The sequence below is a fragment of the Macaca mulatta genome, chromosome 14 (assembly GCF_049350105.2).
Source record: "Macaca mulatta isolate MMU2019108-1 chromosome 14, T2T-MMU8v2.0, whole genome shotgun sequence".
Taxonomy (NCBI): domain Eukaryota; kingdom Metazoa; phylum Chordata; class Mammalia; order Primates; family Cercopithecidae; genus Macaca; species Macaca mulatta.
This window is the reverse complement of record NC_133419.1, coordinates 38,741,790-38,761,200: the sequence shown is the minus strand read 5'-3', so window position 1 is coordinate 38,761,200 and position 19,411 is coordinate 38,741,790. Positions and strand designations below refer to the sequence as shown.

At 36.1% G+C, this 19,411-nt stretch overlaps 1 protein-coding gene across 1 annotated transcript in view; it reads left to right on the top strand.

The window, feature by feature from the left end:
* ANO3 (anoctamin 3) overlaps window positions 1-19,411 on the top strand; it is a 335,023-nt gene that overhangs the window by 203,350 nt on the left and 112,262 nt on the right. The window contains 4 exon segments of the mRNA NM_001265904.1: window positions 3,992-4,098; window positions 6,644-6,699; window positions 11,146-11,267; window positions 16,004-16,138. Of these exon segments, the coding sequence (NP_001252833.1) occupies window positions 3,992-4,098; window positions 6,644-6,699; window positions 11,146-11,267; window positions 16,004-16,138 (420 nt within the window).

Genomic DNA, 19,411 nt, shown 5'->3' with positions numbered 1-19,411 from the left:
ATTTCGTTATGTACCCAGTAGTCATTCAAGAGCAAGTTGTTCAGTTTCCATGTAGTTGAGCGGTTTTGATTGAGTTTCTAGTCCTGAGTTCTAATTTGATTGCACTGTGGTCTAAGAGACACTTTATTATAATTTCTGTTCTTTTATATTTGCTGAGGAGTGCTTTACTTCCAACTATGTGGTCAATTTTGGAATAAGTGTGATGTGGTGCTGAGAAGAATGTATATTCTGTTGATTTGAGGTGGAGAGTTCTGTAGATGTCTATTAGGTCTACTTGGTGCAGAGTTGAGTTCAATTCCTGGATATCCTTATTAACTTTCTGTCTCATTGATCTGTCTAATGTTGACAGTGGGGTGTTAAAGTCTCCCCTTATTATTGTATAGGAGTCTAAGTCTCTTTGTAAGTCTCTCAGGACTTCCTTTATGTATCTGGGTGCTCCTGTATTGGGTGCATATATATTTAAGATAGTTAGCTCTTCCTGATGAATTGATCCTTTTACCATTATGTAATGGCCTTCTTTGTCTCTTTTGATCTTTGATGGTTTAAAGTCTGTTTTATCAGAGACTAGGATTGCAACCCCTGCTTTTTTTTGTTTTCCATTTGCTTGGTAGATCTTCCTCCATCCCTTTATTTTGAGCCTATGTGTGTCTCTGCGTGTGAGATGGGTCTTCTGAATACAGCAAACTGATGAGTCTTGACTCTTTATCCAATTTTCCAGTCTGTGTCTTTTAATTGGACCATTTAGTCCATTTACATTTAAGGTTAATATTGTTATGTGTGAACTTGATCCTGTCATTATGATATTAGCTGGTTATTTGGCTCACTAGTTGGTGCAGTTTCTTCCTAGCATCGATGGACTTTACATTTTGACATGTTTTTTGCAATGGCTGGTACCTGTTTTTCCTTTACATGTTTGGTGCTTCCTTCAGGATCTCTTATAAGGCAGGCCTGGTGGTGACAAAATCTCTAAGCATTTGCTTGTCTGTAAAGGATTTCATTTTTCCTTCACTTATGAAACATAGTTTGGCTGGATATGAAATTGTGGGTTGAAAATTCTTTTCTTTAAGAATGTTGAATACTGGCCCCCACTCTCTTCTGGCTTGTAGAGTTTCTGCCGAGAGATCTGCTGTTAGTCTGATGGGCTTCCCTTTGTGTGTAACCCGACCTTTCTCTCTGGCTGCCCTTAACATTTTTTCCTTCATTTCAACTTTGGTGAATCTGACAATTATGTGTCTTGGAGTTGCTCTTCTCGAGGAGTATCTTTGTGGCATTCTCTGTATATCCTGAATTTGAATGTTGGCCTGACTTACTAGGTTGGGGAAGTTCTCCTGGATGATATCCTGAAGAGTGTTTTCCAATTTGGTTCTATTTTCCCCGTCACTTTCAGGCACCCCAATCAGATGTAGATTTGGTATTTTCACATAATCCCATACTTCTTGGAGACTTTGTTCATTTCTTTTTACTTTTTTCTCTACACTTCTCTTCTCACTTCATTTCATTCGAGTTTCAATCGCTGATACTCTTTCTTCCAGTTGATCGAGTTGGTTACTGAAGCTTGTGCATTTGTCACGTAGTTCTCGTGTTACGGTTTAATCTCTATCAGTTCTTTTAAGGACTTCTCTACTTTGGTTATTTTAATTAGCCATTTGTCAAATCTGTTTTCAAGGTTTTTAGTTTCTTTGCGCTGGTTGCATAGTTCCTCCTTTAGCTCTGAGAAGTTTGATGGACTGAAGACTTCTTCTCTCAACTCTTCAAAGTGATTCTCCGGCCAACTTTGTTCCGTTGCTGGCAATGAGCTGCGTTCCTTTGGATGGGGAGATGCACTCTGATTTTTTGAATTTCCAGCTTTTCTGCCCTGCTTTTTCCCCATCTTTGTGGTTTTATCTGCCTTTGGGCTTTGATAATGGTGATGTACTGATGGGGTTTTGGTGTGGGTGTCCTTTCTTTTTGTTAGTTTTCTTTTTAACCATCAGGACCCTCAGCTGTAGGTCTGTTGAAGTTTGCTTGAGGTCCACTCCAGACCCTGTTTGCCTGGGTATCAGCAGCAGAGGCTGCAGAAGATAGAATGTTGCTGAACAGCAGATGTTGCTGTCTGATTCTTGCTCTGGAAGCTTCGTCTCCGTGTGAGGTGTTAGGTGTCAGTCTGCACCTAGTGGGGGATGTCTCCCAGTTAGGCTACTCGGGGGTCAGGGACCCACTTGAGCAGGCAATCTGTCTGTTCTCAGATCTCAACCTCCATGCTAGGAGATCCACTGCTCTCTTCAATGCTGTCAGACAGGGTCATTTACCTCTGCCGAGGTTTCTGCTGCTTTTTGTTTAGCTCTGCCATGTCGCCAGAGGAGGAGTCTACAGAGGCAGTCAGGCCTCCTTGAGCTGTGGTGGGCTCCAGCCAATTCAAACTTCCTGGCGGCTTTGTTTACCTACTTAAGCCTCAGCAATGGCGGGTGCCCCTCCTCCAGCCTTGCTGCCACCTTGCAGGTAGATCTCAGACTGCTGTGCTAGCAATGAGGGTGGCTCCATGGGCGTGGGACCCTCTAGGCCAGGTGTGGGATATAATTTCCTGGTGTGCCATTTGCTAAGACCATTGGTAAAGCGCAGTATTAGGGTGGAAGTTACCCGATTTTCCAGTTGTTGTGTGTCTCACTTTCCTTTGGCTAGGAAAAGGAATTCCCTTCCCCCTTGCACTTCCCAGGTGAGGCAATGCCTCGCCCTGCTGCAGCTCTCACTGGTCGGGCTGCACCCGCAGACCAGCGCCAACTGTCTGACACGCCCCAGCAAGATGAACTCGGTACCTCAGTTGAAAATGCAGAAATCATCCGTCTTCTGTGTCACTCACGCTGGGAGCTGGAGGCTGGAGCTGTTCGTATTCAGCCATCTTGGGCACGCCCTCCCAACATTGCTTTTAATGGCAAAAACTGCAATTACATTTGCACTAACCTAAATATTATACAAATTGACAGAGGATTGGGTAAAAGAAGGCAGAGCTGTTAGACATATAAATCTGAAGACACAAAGCTGAAGAGTAGGTTGGAATGCAAGTACTGAGAGCCTTGGAGGAAAATAAGAAATTTAATGATGCTTGTAGAGGAAAGCTGTTGGCACACTAAAAGTAAGGGAGTGTTCTAAGAATCAGAGCTGTGCATTAAAAGTCAGGTGGAAAAATGCATGGGAAGTTAGGAGGATGTTCTACTCGTGTTCTGGGCAAGAGGCAATGAGACCCAGAACAAAAGCTGGAGAGAGATAGTTTAGTCAGAAAAGTTACACCATTTGCCATCTGTTTGAATATGAAGAGTGTAGATGAAGGAACTATCACAGAATACCTACTAATTCAGTACGGCGTGCTTGACACAGTGGTGATTTATCACTCGCATAGATAAACTAGAAACAGAAAGTGTCAGAGTTGAGCAAGACCCAGGACACTTCAATTTTTTCGAGGTTCCCAGCATACTATAAACTAAATACTGAAACAGACCCTTCCATTCCTCTTGAGCTCATGCTTTTGCTCTTACATCATTGGCTCTCAAATGGTTCTTCATTGCTACTCTTCCCATGGGAACAATAAAAAAGCATCAAGGGAAAGGTAGGATGATTGTTCATTGTTAAGCCTCTGAAAACGAGATAAGCTGCATTAGAAAGCGTGGTATGCGGAATAACATCAATTTTTGATGTGTTCTATTTGGAAATACATTGCTTAAGGTAGTATAAAATGTATGGGAGCCAATGGACCATCTATTCTGTCCTTGTTCCATGTGAAATAAGAAATAGGAGCACCTAGAATTCCTTATAAACTGAAAGAAGATAACAAAGTGAATATTTGATAATGCCTTGTATTATTTATGAGTGAATTCTTTTTCTCTATTTTTGTTTAAAGAGGATGATTTCCCTTCTGATTTACTATGCTTCACATGCATTAGCTTTAATGGAACTTGTAACTATTACTGGATTCTGTGTTCTGCTTTGAATATTAAAACAAATCCCCTCGTCTTAACAGCTTCATAATAAATAATAAAGACACCTTCTTCAGCAATGCTACTCGAAGCAGAATAGTCTATCACATGCTGGAGCGCACCAAATATGAAAATGGAATATCAAAAGTGGGTAAGAACATTAAATAATAACAGAGTGGAACTTGCTGTTACTGTTTATATCCAGAATTACTGTTTTTTTTTTAACAACTGAAGCTTTGCTTTAATTTATTAAATAGATGTGTATAGCATATTGAACACAAACTCTATAGACTTTCGAATTTTCAGCCTTTTAATAAAACAAACTTTTTTGAGGGTGTTTGGTCATAGATATCAAAATGTGAAATGTGCAAACACTTTGAAACAGAAATATTATTTCTTGAAAGTTATACCCCTCAAATAATCAGACTTTTGAATGATAACATATACAGAAATGTGTTCATCATGGGCTTGTTTGTAATAGAATTATCAGGAAATACCCACATGTCCATGCTTAGGGACTGAAAAATAAGTTAGACTGTGTCCATGTTAATACGTTCATTAACAGTTATGTGACATTTATTTACTCTTATTTTAGCATAAAAATTTCAAGTATCTGTTATACAAAGTACATGACATAAGCCCTATACTCAGGGAGATTGTAAATTGGTTATGAGTTCGTTATTTATGAACTCCAAAAGATATCCACAAACTATACATCTCATATAATTTCATTTCTTAAACCTATGTACATAAAAAGACAAAAACCCTAGAAGAATATGTAAGAAACTTTTTAGAGGTTACCTGTGGAAGGTGAAATAATAGCTAATTTTAATTTTTGATATTTCTTTGTTGTTTAAATGTTTAGCAGTATAGTACAACATGTATAATACAAAAGAAACTTGAGAATGTTTCACTTAGGAAAAGTAAATAAAATTGCAAAATTTACATAGAGCTGAGCAGAAAGCAGCAGGTAACAAACAAGATATACTTTTAATTATAAAGGTGACAAATAAAAGATGCTTGAAGGGATCAAATGTTAGTCACATCTTAAAAGCCTTGAAAATACAAAGTTGGTAGCCAGCAAAAACTTGTACCAGTCTCTACTGATTTTATTAAAACTGAGTACTATATGAGTAAAATACACAATGTTTCAAGACAGCCACTTTTTAAAGAAAAACCTTCAGACTCTGTTGTTCTTCTGATTAATAATTTACTTATTACTGAGCATTCAAAACAGTTAACTCACATGCCTAAACTTCACCAAAACTAAAGAAATAAATTTAGTAAGTAATTTAAGGCACTAAAAATAGGCTGGGTATGGTGGCTCAAGCCTGTAATCCCAGCACTTTGGAAGGCCGAGATGGGTGGATCACCTGAGGTCAGGAGTTCAAGACCAGCCTGGCCAACATGGTGAAACCTCGTCTCTACTAAAAATACAAAAATTAGCCAGGCGCAATGGTAGGTGACTGTAATTCCAGCTAGTAGGGAGACTGAGGCAAGAGAATCACTTGAACCCGGGAGGTGGAGGTTGCAGTGAGCCGAGATCACACCATTGCACTCCAGCCTGGGCAACAGAGTAAGACCCTGTCTCAAAAAAGAAAAAAAAAAAAAGGAACTAAAAATAATGAAATCCAGAATATAAATTGAAAATGTGTCTAAATGTTAGTACTATACTCTTTTGTATTCTTTTAAAATAATTATGAAATTATAAATAATGATAAGGGCATCGTTCCCTTTGTAGTAAATACAGAATAATTAAAATTATTCCTAACTGCAATTCTCACTTATACATTTTTAAGTTTATATATATGTGTATATATTTATGTTTGTGTGTATGTGTGTGTGTATATATATGTACATATAAATTAGATGTTTTAGCATTTATAATTTTCAGATTTTAAAAAAATTACCATTATGAATATTTTCTCAAGCCCTTAATTACTCTTTGAAAACATTATTATAAAAAGCTGTACAATATTCCATAATAAAATTCATCAAATCACTGTTATTTACTAAGTACCTATTATGATTGATTGTACTATAAAAGTTAAATGATTTATCAGTTTTGGATATGTAATTATTTCTAATTCTTTACTGATATAAATAATATTGCAACAATAGTTGCTCACTCGGTATCGGTTCTTACCAGGAATATATGAGAGTGTCCATGTCGCTCTACCCTCATTGAGAGGGAGGAGATTTTAATAAGTGTCTCATATTGCTATTTGTGTCTTTTTGGTTTGATATTATAAAATTAAATATTTCTCAATACCAATATCATTTTGAGGTCTTTTGTTTTGTTTTGTTTTGTTTTGGTAGGGGACAGGGATGGGGTGGGATATAGAATTTGTCTTCTTTCTTGACCAAACTTTGTTATTTGGAGAAAAACAAAAAGTTGCTTCTGGGTCACATGATCCTAAATAAGTGGGTTAAATGCCCAATATTTTATGATATGGTAAAGTAAAACCATGTGACAACTTGCAAATCTTCATTTACTAATATCATAAGGACATAACTAGACGCAGTATCAGTTTCTTTCACAATCGCACTGTCCTCATAGGTGATGTGGCCATGGAAGTCATTTGGGTTATCTTAAACTTTTTAATTAATTCATTGTCCCCTGTATATTTGTGTTGCTTCAGAGGAAATGCTTCATTGAAGCTAACTCAAGAACTGTCCTTTTCTTCTCTTTGCAGGTATCCGTAAACTTATAAACAATGGCTCATACATAGCAGCGTTTCCACCACATGAGGTAATCTTGAAATACAGTTTCCACTTTATAAACAAGGTTTTCATGCTCAATGTTTCGTCCTGTTGTTTTCATTTGAGTCTAGCTGTCCACTCCCAGGAAGATTCAGTCTGCAAGTAGCCATGGGCCTTCTGTCTCCCCATGGTAATTTTGCGACTGTACACTGGCTCCTCTGCCTCAAAGCCTGTCTGCGATTTGCCCCATACTGGGAATCCCAGCCTTAGCGGAAACACTCCTGGACACTATAGCTGCTGCCTTCTGCTCCAGTATAGAGTTCCAAGCATGATCCGACTTGGGATCCGCACTATTCCAAATAGAGAAGTTTCCTGGTTTGTGCCTACTACTTTGGGATACTTCAAAATCTAAAGTCCCACCACAAAAACCTATAGCCAACTGCCTACTCAATTATTTGCCAGATGATTACCTCCCTACAAGTTTTAAATAGAAATGCCTGCTCTAAGCTGCAGTGGGCCCTGTCCACTGTAAATGATATCTGAGCCAACTTTTATTTCCTGACCTCTTTCTTTAAGGCAATTTCACGTTTTAAGGTAAGAGTGGGGTCTTTACAGGTTTCACTTCTGAACTTTCAAAGGCTATCACATTTCTATTTATAAATTTATGACTGAGGACTTCAGTACATAATACAAGGCTGAGGAATTTGCAGTCTGGTATGACCAATAGTAGATAAAATGTATTGAGTGCTTGCTATTGGCAGTGACGTAAATGTTTTATACGGATTGTCTCATTTAATCCTTGCAGCAGCCCTTTGAGATATACGATAATATTAGCTCTGTTTTTTATATAGGTAATTGAGGTACGGAAAGGTTAGATATCAAAGGCACAGTTTTGAGCACCAGAAGCCAATCTCCAATGTTTATATTCATTATGGTATACATACTTATAGTCAGAATAGAAATAATAACAGGAAATATGTTTGTGTATTTAATGTGCCAGGCCTTGTACATGTATTTTCCCATTATTCTGAACATAACCCTGGAGGGGTAAATTTTATTATTCTTATTTTACAGCTGAAGAAACAAAGCTTAGAGAAATTAAACACTATATCAAATAGCACATAATAAACGGTAAAGTGTTCAGAATGGCAAACTTAAGGCCCAAGGAGAACCTCTGTAGCAAAGAAGGTTTAATTTGTTCTCTATTTAGGTAATTTTCTCTACATAATTAGGCTGCATTCTGAAAGTTCATTTGACAGTTTTTTTATGTGAAATTTGGGACTTTTATAAATAAGTTATAAGTAATTATAATCTCCCCACTTGTGTTTGTAATTTGGATGAAATATTAATATATGGAATAAATACATGAAAAGAATGGAAAACAATGTTGTTGAAATACAAGAAAGTAAATTAGAAGGTCCATAAAATGGGCTCAGGAATTTTCTGTTGATTTTAAATGCTACTACTTGAGGTAAGGAAAATAAGGCTTATTAGGAGGAAAATGGAGTCAATGGCATTGACTGTAATTTGATTAAGGATAGTTCACAATTCTAGGCTTCCTTTTTTCTTTTTCCTTAATGCAGGAGACAAGTGCCAATCTCTTATTTTTACCTGTAGTTGAGGTTTGTTTTTTACTTACAAAAAGGACAGTGGCTAGAGGGAAGAAGAAGAAATGTCTTGTGGAGTTTGGTATGAAAAGGCAAAATAAAGGGAACGAGAGAAATACACACACACAAGAATTCGTCCAAGATATTGATAGAATTTATAATCCTATGAATGATGAATAGTGGAAAGAGAGAAAATGTGTGTAGGTCAGAGGGGGCCAATCATGGGGTGGCAGAGACCACTGAGTGTACACAATACTTCAGAAAGGCGTGAAAGTACGTGAGTGAGCAAGAGGAATCACTTTGGTCAGTTTTCTCTTGCAGCCCACTGCATGTCACTATCAAGCCAGAATGATGTAGCTGATTGAGGTTATAGAGCAGAGTTAAGAAAAAGATACCCTACATATTCTAAAGTTTAGCATCTGAAACCCAAAAAGCCTTTTAATTTTTGGGCTTTAAACACCTTGAGCTAGCTTAGGGAAGACAATTTGGGGCCTGCACTTAAATGGTACTTCATTTCTTCCCAAATTAATGTGTCTATTTCATCAGGGAGCCAGGAGTGGCATCCACATGTCTCTCATGGCAACCTTGAGGCACCTGTGAGCCATGACTCTTGGTGTCTTCTTTCCTTATAGGAGCTCACCGTCCTGGTTGTCAAGGAATATTCTGATGAGCTTTGCACTTTTCAAGAGTCACAATGTATCAAATGCATAAAATAACTCACATTAATTGTATACTTTCCATGTGCCAGGCACTTTATAGGTACTAAGTTGACTCTTGTAAAACCCCTCTATACTGGGTAATATTATTATTACTTCTATCATCTAGGTGAGAAAACTGAGGCATAACTCCACTTGCTTTAAATTTTTGTCAAACTTTCATAAAGATAGAGCCATACATTGGAGTGAGGAGAAAGACTGTCATATCTTGTATCTCACATTTTAGTTCACCACATATATTGTCCTCTTTTTATATAATAAAAGCAGAGAAGTTCAACCTTTAGGGAACACTCTTCTCTATAAGGCATATTATATAATCTGCAGTTCCAAAATTGCGACACACATGACAGATTTTTGAAAGAGCATATAAAGAATTGAAAAAAAAATCCTTCAATTTTTGGAATATCTTATCGGAAATAAATTTTAAAGATACTGCCACTTTAAAAATCTGACTAGCCGGCTTCATTCCTGGGTTGCAAGGCTGGTTCAACATATGCAAATCAATAAACGTAATCCATCATATAAACGGAACCAATGACAAAAACCACATGATTAACTCAATAGATGCAGAAAAGTCCTTCGATAAAATTCAACACCCCATCATGCTAACAACTCTCAGTAAACTAGGTATTGATGAAACATGGTCACAAAAGCCAAAATTGAAAAATGGGATCTAATGGAACTAAAGAGCTTCTGCACAGCAAAAGAAACTATCATCAGAGTGAACAGGCAACATACAGAATGAGTGAAAATTTTTGCAGTCTATCCATATGGGCTAATATCCAGAATCTACAAGGAACTTAAAACAAATTTATAAGAAAAAAAAAAAAAAGAAACTCCATCAAAAAGTGGGCAAAAGATACGAACAGACACTTCTCAAAAGAAGACATTTATGGGGCCAACAAACATATGAAAAAAAACTCATCATCACTGGTCATTAGAGAAATGCAAATCAAAACCACAGTGAGGTGCCGTTTCATGGCAGTTAGAATGGTGATCATTAAAAAGCCAGGAAACAACAGATGCTGGAGAGGATGTGGAGAAACAGGAATGCCTTTACATTGTTGGTGGGAGTGTAAATTAGTTCAACCATTGTGGAAGACAGTGTGGCGATCCTTCAAGGATCTAGAACCAGAAATATCATTTGACCCAGCAATCCTATTACTGGGTATATACCCAAAGGATTATAAATCATTCTACTATAAAGACACATGCACACATACGTTTATTGCAGCAATATTCACCATAGCAAAGACTTGGCACCAGTCCAAGTACCCATCAATGATAGACTGGATAAAGACAATGTGACACATATACACCATGGAATACTATGCAGCCATAAAAAAGGATGAGTTCATGTTCTTTGCAGGGACATGGATGAAGCTAGTAACCATCATTCTCAGCAAACTAACACAGGAATAGAAAACCAAACACCCTATGTTCTCACTCATAACTGGGAATTGAACAATGAGAACACATGGACACAGGGAGGGGAACATCACACACTGGGGCCTGTTGGGGAGTGGGAAGCTAGGGGAGGGATAGCATTAGGAGAAATACCTAGTGCAGATGATGGGTTGAAGGGTGCAGCAAACCACCATGACGTGTATACCTATGTAACAAACCTGCACGTTCTGCACATGTATCCCAGAACTTAAATTATAATTAAAAAAAAGAGAGAAAAAAAAATCTGACTAGCACTGGTGGCTGAGGCGTCTTATATATTTTGAATGAACACTTACTGTCTTCCTCAGCTTGTAAAAATGGAAGAAACATTTCCTGGTATTGCATCACTTCTTAAACAAAATAATGCCCTTAAATTCTGAACTACAGATTATCACAATTTCTCTCAGTGATGGTGAAGATATTGTGTTTATTAAAAGACCTTAAATTCCAAACAGTAAAGCCTAGCACCTACTTTACTTTAAGCTAATGGGTTCCATTGTACTTTTTAACTAATTTAATAGAAGATTTTTAAAGTAACTGTCAGACTATTTTTAATGAAAGATATGTAAAGGCATCTATCACATCATTTCAGCAATGGGCTTAATTTATCATTTCTGAAGCTTTCAATAAGTTTTTAAATTATTCTGTGAGGGAAAATACAGTTTTCATTCAGTTCAAATTTCACTAAAAAATAGATCCAAATGTATCTTACTTTATCTGTTGCAGGGAGCCTACAAAAGTAGCCAGCCGATTAAAACCCATGGACCTCAGAATAACAGACATCTATTATATGAGCGCTGGGCACGCTGGGGAATGTGGTATAAGCATCAGCCTCTGGATTTAATCAGGTATTGCAAGTGGAACAATAATGAAAAGCAAAGTATGCTGTTTGGTTGTCATTGTCTAAGACTTGGGATTTGCAGTCTACAAAAAAAGCAACCGCTATAAGGTTTTTCACTAAAAGAGTCTCACTGTAGGTAATTGGTTATACAGGGGATGGGAGAGCTGAGAAATCAAACAGGCTTTGCAAGGTGTCTAAGGGATTAGCAACAGCAAAAAATTACTAACCCCTTAAGGGTGGAGAGAAATTGGAATAAACATATATTATCAGAGCCCAATACTTATGTACCATTGCTAGGGCTTCCAGTAGAGAGGTGAAAGTGACGGGGAGGGTGGAGCCATGGAGGGGGCATAGAGAGGGAAAATGGTCCTGGCTTATCGCTTCCTTCTACCTTTGAGTGATCAACTCACCAGAATTAACACCTCCTGACTCAACTTAACCAGAAGTAATTTAGAGTAAAACCTGACTAAAATGTCCAAATCAAAAAAAAGAAAGCAAGCAAGCCAGAAAGTGGATCTAAGAGCAAAGAGAAAAATGACTAACACGTGTTTCACATGTTTGTATATATTTATTGTTCATTAAAGATCTACTCTACTTCAGGATGCATATTCTAGTAAGTAACTGCCTTCAACTTGAATTAGTCTTGAAATATTGTTGTATTCATGTATTTTTTATTTTTGGAAAGCATGAAATCTGTATTAACAAGATCTTAAGTCTGTGGTTAACTATAAATATTTATAGAATGAAAGAAAAGGACCATTTATATTATTATATATGTTAATATTTTAAGCTGTTTATGAAGTATAAACATCAAGAATAAATCACAGCTGAATCAGTCAGTGCCCCCAGCATAAAACAGGTGGACAAGGAAAGGGGTACTTGTAGAGAATTTAATAAAAGAACTATATACAGAAGCATAAGCCAGAGTCAAGGGAAAGAGTGACAGATGAGGAAGCTCCCAGGGACTAGCACAGCTGGAAGTTGCTATCAAACCTAGATCTTGAAGGGACAGGGGGAGAAAATATTTGGCAGAACCAGTCAAAATTTATACCCAAAATTTGACCTTAGGAAGAAAGCAGCCATGGCCAAACCATGGCCCAAGAAAGAGGAAACCAGGATGATAAACCCCATCTCTTTTATATTGCCCTCTGATCTCCTGCTAGCACATTCAGTCAGTCAACAAGCCCATCAGGAAGCCAGAAGAAAATGGGAAGGAACAAAGCTTATAGAGTGCATAGAGGTAGACCCCTTAGTGCCTATAATGAAAGGAAAAAAAGTAGAATGCAGATCTGGAGATACAGAGGATAAACATCCACCACCAAACGCTTTTAATTTCAAACATTAAGTATTCAGGCATATTCAGAACCAAGATGTTTTATTTTTTAGTTTGATGACCACAAGAAATTCTCAGATTTTATTTTATGCAGACGGGAGAATTATTTTAGATATTGTGAACCCAGTGAAATGTGCTTGTTCACAAAGCTATATCTATTAGGAATTAAAATGAAGTTAGGATTTGCAAGCATGCATTCTAGTGTCAATAATTACATTTACTTAGCTTATTTCACTTAAGATAATGTCCTCCAGTCTTGTCCATGTTATTGCGAATGACAGGATCTTCTCCTTTTTAAGGTTAAGTAGTTTTTCATTGTGTATATATACCATATTTTCTTTATAAGCCACCGAAATACAAATACTACATAATCTCATGTATGGGTAGAATCTAAAAAAGTTGAACTCATAGAAGCAGAGAGTAGAATAGTAGTTACCAAAGGCTGGGGTGGGGAGAAGGCAGAAATTGGGGAGAAGTTGGTCAAAGGATACAAAAATGAATTTAGATAGGAAGAATAAGTTCCAGAGATCTGTTGTACAACATGGTGACTATAGTTAATAATAATGTATTTTATGGTTGAAAATTGCTGAGTACATTTTAAATGTTCTTACTATATAGTAAGAATAAATATGTGAGGTAATGTGTATGTTAATTAGCTTCATTTAGTCCTTCAAAACTATATGCATATTTCAAAATATCATGCATGCAATAAATATATACAATTTTTGTTGACAAAAAATAAACAGAAAGTATAAGTTCTCATCTATAGAAGACATGACTCTTGCTTCTTCAGATAATTCCAGCAAGCAGCCTTTATTTTCAGTAAATAGGTTTATTCAGCCACTATTACCACTTCTTTGGTTGTTGACATAGGAGGATATTTTTTCTTAAAAAAATTATATTTCTGTCTTTAATTGGCTAAGGGAAGGAGTGTGTGGTGTAATACTCACCCAAGAGAAAGTTTATAAAAGAGTATAGAGGGCAGTTGAACATGTTTTTACCCCTTAGGAACTTAACTTGTGTTACCAAAATTTAGATGGTAATGAGGCAAACATTGATAGTAAACTATTTATGCATAGCATTTTCTACAAGGCCCATTTTTCCACAACCAGCAGAAAAATTATCTTAAGATTTGTGACTACTTATTTTGAGTAAGTTGTTCTTAAAACCACACACTTTTGAGGGCATGCATCTCTTACTGTGTTGCTTCCTATCTGTAGTGAGAGAAAGAGGGTGTTCAAAGTTGAATTTCTTTATACTCTTTGGTTATGGATAATGGAGACTCATAGGCACAGCCTGTATTGTCTCATGCTGAATAAAGTAGTTCCTTAGGATGGAAAGTCAGATACAGGCAATTCCTTTTTTATATAAATAACCATTTCTGGACATGTGTCCATGGTTTTTCCCATTTTAAAAATAAATTTAAACGTTTTATAGCTAAGTCCTATTTTAGTTGCAATCTGTTTTTCCATGAAAAATATTTGAAACTACAAAGAGCACATATTCAAAATCATCAGTTATAAAATTTGCGTAGCAAAATTCTTGTATGGCAATTTTAAAAAATATTTCACAATAGGCATTGGAGGCATTTGTATTTAAAAACAGTGTCACTAAAGGAAACAATTCTAAAAGCATAGATTTCCACATTGTTTCATTTTATGATAGAAATTATTTCAGCAGTGGAATTGTATCATTGAATGAAATATGACACAGGGCAGAAATATTAAAAAAAAAAAAAAGATAAAAAGAGAGCTGTGGTTGTGTGATGGGTAGTTACCCAATAGCAGCCCCCACTTCCTCCGTCTTCCTCCTTGCTCTGTTTGGAACACAGGAATCATAGAAGATTGTGAGTACCAGCGCTCTAAGGCAAGGACATTTTTTCATTAGCCTCTTTTACATGGCACCAGCTCCTTCTTCTGACACAGATCTGAAATCTACTTTTACTTAGGTGACTATACTTCACCAAATAATATTGTTGCTTCTCTTAATCTTTAACAATGTGTAATTTAAAATATCTATCTATATCATACTGATATAGATGATACTGTCTATATCCACTGATTTGTCTGTGCAGTCCTCTGTCATCAAAATTATAAAGGTCCTCTACTGTGTTAGTAACATGTGCTAAAAACTTTGCTCCACCCCACAGAGGAACACTTGTTCAAGCAAACAATTTTTTTTTCAATACCTGTTAATATAATAAGTTTCCATCTCAAAGTAGAATGTTATTATTGTATAAGAAGTGAATTTTCTATTGATCTGTGTTTCCTAGGAGAGAAAAATAAAATGGAAAAATACGGAGAAGTGATGCTTGACGGATGATTATTCCAGGTCTACACGCAGTAGAATATGCAAAAGATTTAATTGGCACAACACAGAGAATGAAGCAGAAAGAGAATAGTTTTCAGAAAGAGAAGCCTTGTTAAGGAAATATGACAAGAGAATTTTCTTCTTAGCAAGAATCACTGCTCCGTGCAATATTCCCAAATCAACTTTGAAGTGCCCATCTTTGTTGCAGGAACAAAACTGTGTGTGTTAAGTAACCGTCTTTAGAAGATGGAGACCAAACAGTGGTAAAGAAGTCAGGAAATTATCATTTTTAACCAGGCCTTTAATACCGACAGTGGGTTAGGTGAAGAAAGAGCAACTGAGTAGTTATTAGAACTGCGTTATTTCTCTGCCATTTCAATTTAAATGATATTCATCAGCTAGAGGGGAATTAAATGCATTAACTCTCATAGTATCCTTCAGTACTTCCTGTGATGGTTACTAGTGAAGCAACACACAGGTCTACCTTTCAGCAGCTTACAATCGTATAGGGAGGAAAAGGAATGGAAGAATGGCCGGTAATTGCCATACATTTTTGTAAGTTTAGGGACAGCATTAACCAGGGTAAGTCCTGCGTGCTTTGGAAACTGCAGAGTTGAGCTTTGTTGAGGAAGATGTGACATAATGGTGCACATTGTGTCTAGCCTAAGGGTGTCTGGTGAAGGGTGCAGATGAAGAGGGAAATCTAACCTGCTCTCTCAGCACCCACCTAGAGGGGACACCTTTTTCCAATTTTCATGAAAGCTATATGGTTTAGAGCAGCTCTGTGATGTGAAAAATGAAAAGGGATGCTAGTAGGAAGATGGAGAAAAGCAAGGTTTATGAGCCATGTTGAGAAGTATGGCATATACATAAAGACATGTGACAGAATTGCCCCTATATTGAAAAGGTTTAAAAATAAACAATATTGCCATTATTGGATTAATTAACAAGCAGGAATATTAGATACTGTAGATGGAGCTGAGGAGGAACCGAGTGTAGCCTCAAGTTTCCGTCTGAAATTCTGACTAGGTGTGGCATCAATAGTTGTAATATTGCTTATATTGCCTTAACTCAGTCTAAGGATTTGCTTTCTCATGCAGGCTATACTTTGGTGAGAAGATTGGACTATACTTTGCTTGGCTGGGATGGTATACTGGAATGTTGATTCCTGCAGCAATTGTTGGTTTGTGCGTTTTCTTCTATGGATTATTTACAATGAATAAAAGTCAAGTAAGGTAGGCTATTAAGAGACCTATTAAAAATATTTGGCCTGTCTTCTGAGTGGGCAAAAGTTTAACGATAATGCTGACTATAAAAAACAAATGGTTGATGATACTACAATTTAATTTATTTGCTATTTCTGTTTCTTGGTGTTTTTTGTTTTTTTTTGTTTTTTTTTTTTTTTTTGGTAGGAAAGGAACACTATTACAAAATGTCATTTTAATACTTTTATATGCAAACTATCTTGAGTAATTTCCAAGAATGTTTACGTAAAATTCTTCTTTCCAGTATATACCACATAATTCAAAAATTTGATAGTTTTGTGTGATTTATATTTGCATAGTATTTGTTAGTCTAGAAGGCCCTCTCGATGTATTCATTCAAATCATTATAATAGCTATAATTTATAATTTCAATTTATAATTTACAAAGTCCTTCCAAATACCTTGTTTCATTTGCTATAACCTTCACTACCACCCTTGGAGATGCATAGATCTTTTTGCACATGAGGGAACCTAATAGACTTAAAGATGTCTAAACAAAACAATTATACCACATAAATTCTGCTCTAAGCAACCTCCTCTACTCTCGTGAGTACATGACAGATCATAACATACTTTCTACTTTATTATTACTCTCTGGAGGAACAAATATTTATAAATTTTATTTAGCATACACTTAAGATATGGAGATTGTAGTGAAATCAGGTTTGACAAAAGTCAAACATATATCAAAATAGTGATGCTTCTATTAAAGTTGAAGTGACTTGAGATTTGGAAATAGGAACAGTACATTATTATTCAGCAAGGACGAGAGTCACCCTAACATTAAATAATCTTAACAGCATTTTCTATTTCAATCACAAGTATATTATCAACTTTAACTTCGTAAGGTAAAATTCAAAATCTGAAAAATATCTCTCCCCCTTCTTTCAGAGCTCAACACGTTCTTCTCTTTTGATCCATCTTTTAACCATGGCCTTGCTACCAGATACTGAACATGACAGTTAATGTTAAGATTATATTCTTCATGAGATCATAAAAATTAATTTCCCTGAATTTTCCTTAATATAATATGTATATGTATGTATATGTACAGCAATTATGCTTAAAAAATGAAACAGCTTTATTGTCCGATAATTAAATCCTATTCAGTAATCAAATTGCTTGATTTGATATCTCAAAGTCCCCTTGTTCTTCATGAATGCCGAAAGCTAAATAACATGAAAACAAAGAAACACCTACTGCTCAAACCCATTTCATCTAGCCATGGGTTAATTTCAGGGTTTTGCAAACTCATTACCATCCTGCAAGGTAGCATCTTCCTGAACAAACTTCTGCCCACTGGAAACATCCATCCTCCTTTTGGGCATTTGCCCATATTCTGTTGTATCAGTAACATCTGGGGCTCCGAAGAAAGGTTGTGGTTTAGAGTTACAGTGAATTGGAAAAAAAAGTAAACCATTTTAAAATGTTTTAAAATATGGAAAATGATTCTTCAAGTTGGTCTTGTGGAGAACATATTAACAAAATGTTAGCATATGATATAGACTTCTCAGCTCCACCACTACAAAGCTGAAAATGAACAAAGAGGAATGAAGGGAATAGATTTGCTGTTTCTATTGATTTATATACCAATGGAGTAAATTAGGCTCTTTTTGTATGAGATAATTATTCTTTAACCTTTAGTACAAGGAGTGTTCTAAAAGGCATTAGCAAACTCTTTTCTTCAGTGCTGTATGGTATTATATTACTCCCACTTCTGTCACACTATAATTAAGATCCTGTCAGACTTTCTATTCTAAACCAAGATAAGCAGCACTGAATATCTTGACTGAAAATTTGGGGACTGAAATTTTCCATTCAAGGTGTCAGACATGGTTGAGTTGTAGGTGTTATCATGGTGGGTGGGGGAAGGAGAGCAATCTTTTATTTTGTGTTGACTTATGTTAGTATAATTTTATTAAGCTCTTTTTTACTTGTTGCAGGGTAGAAAAACGTTCCAAAGCTGCAGATGTGGCTCTATTGATTATGTTTCTACCAATTAGGTCCAACTAAATTAAGATCATGTTTCTTAATTGCCTTACACTTAATTATAGAAGTATATAACAATCAGGTTTTAGATGACTGTATATACATACGTGTATATATTTACATGTATACACTGGTCTTACATGGTGAAATATGGCCATATCTGTGCCTGGGAAAAGATACAGGAATTTGAAAATGAACAGGCACAGATACGTGTGTCCTGGTTTTTAGGCCCTAGGTTTCAGGAACCAGGAAACAGACCTGAAGCCCCAACTGTCTGGTCTGTTCTTGCCTTTTCAGCATCAGAACTCACCAAGAAATGAATGTGGTTCTCAATATTGACCAGATTTTTAAGAGTCTTTGCTTCTTAGAGGATTTCCGAGCCCTCTCTTGACGCTGTGCTTAGCAATAAGTTTCTTTCATTTATCAAGTGCCTGCAATGTGTAAAGTACATTGTAAATATTTTTAATCTAATATCCCAGTTAGATATCCTCATATAAGATGAATAAATTGATCCCCTAAAAAAAAGTGACTTGGTCAGGGACTATATCTAGTAAGTGGTCAACTAAGTTTCAAACGTATTTCTGATTTTTAAAATTGTCAATAGTATTAACAACTATAGGATTATGATTAATATATAATTAATTACAGAAATAAATTAATACCATCATTAATGTTTTATTAATTTATATTCAATTATCAATTGATTATTAATAAGTGTTTATTGGTGATGAGAACACAGTGTGAGATCTAGCCTCTTAATAAATTTTTAAGTGCACAAGACAGTATTATTGACCACAGGCACAATGTCATACAGAAGTTCTCTGGAATTTATTCATCTTATATAACTGAAACTTTTTGTCCATTTTACCCTCCCTTCCCTCCTTCCCCTAGCCAATGGCAACCACCATTTTAACTCTGTTTTTTGTAAGTTTGACTATTTTATATACCTCATATAAGTTGAATTATTCAGTATTGGTTATTCTGTGATTGGCTTAATTCACTTAGCATAATTTCTTCTAGGTTTATCCATGTTATCACATATGGCAGGATTTCCTTCTTTTCTAAGACCAAATAATATTCCATTATACATATATACCACATTCTCTTTCTTCATTCATCAGTCAATAAACATTTGGGTTGTTTCCATATCTTGGATATTTTTAATAATTCTGAAATAAATGTGGGAGTGCAGACAGCTCTTCCAGATCATGATTTCATTTCTTTTGGATATGTATCCAGAAGTGGGATTGCTGA